This window comes from Oncorhynchus keta, chromosome 34 (assembly GCF_023373465.1).
Source record: "Oncorhynchus keta strain PuntledgeMale-10-30-2019 chromosome 34, Oket_V2, whole genome shotgun sequence".
NCBI classification, from domain to species: Eukaryota; Metazoa; Chordata; class Actinopteri; order Salmoniformes; family Salmonidae; genus Oncorhynchus; species Oncorhynchus keta.
The window spans coordinates 12,689,474-12,695,223 of record NC_068454.1 but is presented as its reverse complement, the minus strand read 5'-3'; the positions used below and the strand labels follow the sequence as shown (position 1 = coordinate 12,695,223).

At 47.6% G+C, this 5,750-nt stretch overlaps 1 protein-coding gene across 1 annotated transcript in view; it reads right to left on the bottom strand.

Moving 5' to 3' along the window:
- Positions 1-5,750, bottom strand: part of uxs1 (UDP-glucuronate decarboxylase 1) — a 105,780-nt gene that overhangs the window by 78,622 nt on the left and 21,408 nt on the right. Inside the window, exon 4 of the mRNA XM_052493167.1 lies at positions 4,710-4,753. Coding sequence (XP_052349127.1) covers positions 4,710-4,753 — 44 coding nt within the window. The remainder of the gene's footprint in view (positions 1-4,709; positions 4,754-5,750) is intronic.

The window sequence follows — 5,750 nt, the reverse complement described above, 5'->3', positions numbered from 1 at the left end:
CTGAATCCCCCCTCCCTCCTCCTCTCTGCAGATGACTTCGTCAACCATTTTGAAAAGAAGGTCGATGACATCCGATCCTCGTTGCTAAGTCAAACGACACCGCTGGTTCTGCTCACACTGCCCTACCCTATGCTCTGACCTCTTTCTCCCCTCTCTCTCCAGATGAAATCTCGCGTCTTGTGACGGCCGGCCGCCCAACAACCTGCCCGCTTGACCCTATCCCCTCCTCTCTTCTCCAGACCATTTCCCGGAGACCTTCTCCCTTACCTCACCTCGCTCATCAACTCATCCCTGACCGCTGGCTACGCCCCTCCCGTCTTCAAGAGAGCGAGAGTTGCACCCTTCTGAAAAACCTACACTCGATCCCTCCGATGTCAACAACTACAGACCAGTATCCCTTCTCTCTTTCTCTCCAAAACTCTTGAGCGTGCCGTCCTTGGCCAGCTCTACCGCTATCTCTCTCAGAATGACCTTCTTGATCCAAATCAGTCAGGTTTCAAGACTAGTCATTCAACTGAGACTGCTCTTCTCTGTATCACGGAGGCGCTCCGCACTGCTAAAGCTAACTCTCTCTCCTCTGCTCTCATCCTTCTAGACCTATCGGCTGCCTTCGATACTGTGAACCATCAGATCCTCCTCTCCACCCTCTCCGAGTTGGGCATCTCCGGCGCGGCCCACGCTTGATTGCGTCCTACCTGACAGGTCGCTCCTACCAGGTGGCGTGGCGAGAATCTGTCTCCTCACCACGCGCTCTCACCACTGGTGTCCCCAGGGCTCTGTTCTAGGCCCTCTCTTATTCTCGCTATACACCAAGTCACTTGGCTCTGTCATAACCTCACATGGTCTCTCCTATCATTGCTATGCAGACGACACACAATTAATCTTCTCCTTTCCCCCTTCTGATGACCAGGTGGCGAATCGCATCTCTGCATGTCTGGCAGACATATCAGTGTGGATGACGGATCACCACCTCAAGCTGAACCTCAGCAAGACGGAGCTCCTCTTCCTCCCGGGAAGGACTGCCCGTTCCATGATCTCGCCATCACGGTTGACAACTCCATTGTGTCCTCCTCCCAGAGCGCTAAGAACCTTGGCGTGATCCTGGACAACACCCTGACGTTCTCAACTAACATCAAGGCGGTGTCCCGTTCCTGTAGGTTCATGCTCTACAACATCCGCAGAGTACGACCCTGCCTCACACAGGAAGCGGCGCAGGTCCTAATCCAGGCACTTGTCATCTCCCGTCTTGATTACTGCAACTCGCTGTTGGCTGGGCTCCCTGCCTGTGCCATTAAACCCCTACAACTCATCCAGAACGCCGCAGCCCGTCTGGTGTTCAACCTTCCCAAGTTCTCTCACGTCACCCCGCTCCTCCGCTCTCTCCACTGGCTTCCAGTTGAAGCTCGCATCCGCTACAAGACCATGGTGCTCGCCACGGAGCTGTGAGGGAACGGCACCTCAGTACCTCCAGGCTCTGATCAGGCCCTACACCCAAACAAGGGCACTGCGTTCATCCACCTCTGGCCTGCTCGCCTCCCTACCACTGAGGAAGTACAGTTCCCGCTCAGCCCAGTCAAAACTGTTCGCTGCTCTGGCCCCCCAATGGTGGAACAAACTCCCTCACGACGCCAGGACAGCGGAGTCAATCACCACCTTCCGGAGACACCTGAAACCCCACCTCTTCAAGGAATACCTAGGATAGGGTAAGTAAGGGTAAGCAATCCTTCTCACCCCCTTCTCCCCCCCAACAAGATTTAGATGCAAGTGGCTGTTCCACTGGTTGTCATAAGGTGTATGCACCAATTTGTAAGTCGCTCTGGATAAGAGCGTCTGCTAAATGACTTAAATGTAAATGTAACTATATATATATATATATATAAAAATGTGAATATTTGTAGCTACCTTTTGAGTAAATAAATACCTGCGGTCAACTTGTGCAATACATTAGGAGATGACATTCTTCATTTCACCTGTCACATCATTGTTCATTATGAAACGTACTGGTGGTCTCCAGTCACATCATTGTTCATTATGAGGCGTACTGGTAGTCTCCAGTCACATCATTGTTCATTATGAAGCGTACTGGTAGTCTCCAGTCACATCATTGTTCATTATGAAGCGTACTGGTAGTCTCCAGTCACATCATTGTTCATTATGAAGCGTACTGGTAGTCTCCAGTCACATCATTGTTCATACTGAAACGTACTGGTAGTCTCCAGTCACATCATTGTTCATACTGAAACGTACTGGTAGTCTCCAGTCACATCATTGTTCATACTGAAACGTACTGGTGGTCTCCAGTCACATCATTGTTCATTATGAGGCGTACTGGTAGTCTCCAGTCACATCATTGTTCATACTGAAACGTACTGGTAGTCTCCAGTCACATCATTGTTCATACTGAAGCGTACTGGTAGTCTCCAGTCACATCATTGTTCATACTGAAACGTACTGGTAGTCTCCAGTCACATCATTGTTCATTATGAGGCGTACTGGTAGTCTCCAGTCACATAATTGTTCATACTGAAACGTACTGGTAGTCTCCAGTCACATCATTGTTCATACTGAAGCGTACTGGTAGTCTCCAGTCACATCATTGTTCATTATGAAGCGTACTGGTAGTCTCCAGTCACATCATTGTTCATACTGAAACGTACTGGTAGTCTCCAGTCACATCATTGTTCATTATGAAGCGTACTGGTAGTCTCCAGTCACATCATTGTTCATACTGAAGCGTACTGGTAGTCTCCAGTCACATCATTGTTCATTATGAAGCGTACTGGTAGTCTCCAGTCACATCATTGTTCATACTGAAACGTACTGGTAGTCTCCAGTCACATCATTGTTCATTATGAAGCGTACTGGTAGTCTCCAGTCACATCATTGTTCATACTGAAACGTACTGGTAGTCTCCAGTCACATCATTGTTCATACTGAAATGTACTGGTAGTCTCCAGTCACATCATTGTTCATACTGAAGCGTACTGGTAGTCTCCAGTCACATCATTGTTCATACTGAAACGTACTGGTAGTCTCCAGTCACATCATTGTTCATACTGAAACGTACTGGTAGTCTCCAGTCACATCATTGTTCATTATGAGGCATACTGGTAGTCTCCAGTCACATCATTGTTCATACTGAAACGTACTGGTAGTCTCCAGTCACATCATTGTTCATTATGAAGCGTACTGGTAGTCTCCAGTCACATCATTGTTCATACTGAAGCGTACTGGTAGTCTCCAGTCACATCATTGTTCATACTGAAACGTACTGGTAGTCTCCAGTCACATCATTGTTCATACTGAAACGTACTGGTAGTCTCCAGTCACATCATTGTTCATTATGAAGCGTACTGGTAGTCTCCAGTCACATCATTGTTCATACTGAAACGTACTGGTAGTCTCCAGTCACATCATTGTTCATTATGAAGCGTACTGGTAGTCTCCAGTCACATCATTGTTCATACTGAAGCATACTGGTAGTCTCCAGTCACATCATTGTTCATTATGAAGCGTACTGGTAGTCTCCAGTCACATCATTGTTCATTATGAAGCGTACTGGTAGTCACACACACACACTCTGACACACACACACACACACACCCTCTCTGACACACACACACACACACACACACACACACACACAGTCCCTCTCTCTCTCTCTGAGACACAGTCCCTCTCTCTCTCTCTGAGACACAGTCCTCTCTCTCTCTCTGAGACACAGTCCCTCTCTCTCTCTCTGAGACACAGTCCCTCTCTCTCTCTCTGAGACACAGTCCCTCTCTCTCTCTCTGAGACACAGTCCCTCTCTCTCTCTGAGACACAGTCCCTCTCTCTCTCTGAGACACAGTCCCTCTCTCTCTCTGAGACACAGTCCCTCTCTCTCTCTCTGAGACACAGTCTCTCTCTCTCTCTGAGACACAGTCTCTCTCTCTCTCTGAGACACAGTCCCTCTCTCTCTCTGAGACACAGTCCCTCTCTCTCTCTGAGACACAGTCCCTCTCTCTCTCTGAGACACAGTCCCTCTCTCTCTCTGAGACACAGTCCCTCTCTCTCTCTGAGACACAGTCCCTCTCTCTCTCTGAGACACAGTCCCTCTCTCTCTCTGAGACACAGTCCCTCTCTCTCTCGGAGACACCCATAGCTCCATTTATGTATTACTATATATGAAATATTATAATAGCTGTTTACCAAAACTGAGGCGGGGTGTTCTGCATTATTATTGTTTGAACTGTAGATTGCCTGTGTAAGATATGGAGCATCTGCAGCACAGCAGACCAGGTATGAATAAGCATTCCACTGCTGGGAGATTAACTCTGCATGTGTGTGTGTGTGTGTGTGTGTGTGTGTGTACTGTATTCTAGTCAATGCCGTCCTGACATTGCTCGTCCTAATATTTATATATTCCATTCTTTTACTTTGAGATTTGTGCATTGTTAGATATTATTTCACTGTTGGAGCTAGGAACTCAAGCACTTCGCTACATCCACAATAACATCTGATAAATAAGTGTATGTGACCAATAACATTTGATTTCGTGTGTGTGTGTGTGCGTGTGTGTGTGTGTGTGTGTGTGTGTGTGTGTGTGTGTGTGTGTGTGTGTGTGTGTGTGTGTGTGTGTGTGTGTGTGTGTGTGTGTGTGTGTGTGTGTTTGCGTTTGCGTTTGCGTATGTGTGTTTGCTTGCAGATGTGTGATGAAACAGACATACCTCAGCTCCAGATCCCGGATCTTCTCTCTGAGGGGAGCAACTGCCTGTGAGAAAGAGAGACAGATAGAGAGAAGAATATAAAGACAGATAAGACTGATCCTGCAGGGATAATGTGTTACCATGGTATTATCCTGCTGTAAGGACACACACAGTCTAAAGGTAATGCTCATCTGCTGAGGAGTGATGTCATGTGGAACTGTTTTGCCTGTCGGGTTTACAAACGCACCCGACGACAAGACTAAGTGACACATCAATCATTTAGTTTGTTGTATTCCCTTAAGCTTGCATTGTACACGCACACACAGGCACACAGTTTTGCTTGTTACATTCCCAGACAACAACACACCCCCCCTATTAGCATGAGATGTCTAATCAGAGATCAGTGTGTCTGGGGAGAAATGTCACCCTGGATAAAAGCCTGCGCAGACACCCAGAAATGAGTCTTCAGAGCCACTTTGAACCGTAAGATACAAAAGAGCCCTATTCTAATGAGGAAATTGACAGAGATAAAGATGCCATTCAGTAACAGACTGATAATCTCTCTCTCCCACACAGTGATAGCCAATCCATATTCACTACCTTGTAGTAATACTTGTAGTAACAAACCGTACGCATTGCTAAACACATCCCAGGGTGACACATTTACATTTACATTTAAGTCATTTAGCAGACGCTCTTATCCAGAGCGACTTACAAATTGGTGCATACACCTTATGACAACCAGTGGAACAGCCACTTGCATCTAAATCTTGTTGGGGGGGAGAAGGATTACCTACCCTTACTTACCCTATCCTAGGTATTCCTTGAAGAGGTGGGGTTTCAGGTGTCTCCGGAAGGTGGTGATTGACTCCGCTGTCCTGGCGTCGTGAGGGAGTTTGTTCCACCATTGGGGGCCAGAGCAGCGAACAGTTTTGACTGGGCTGAGCGGGAACTGTACTTCCTCAGTGGTAGGGAGGCGAGCAGGCCAGAGGTGGATGAACGCAGTGCCCTTGTTTGGGTGTAGGGCCTGATCAGAGCCTGGAGGTACTGAGGTGCCGTTCC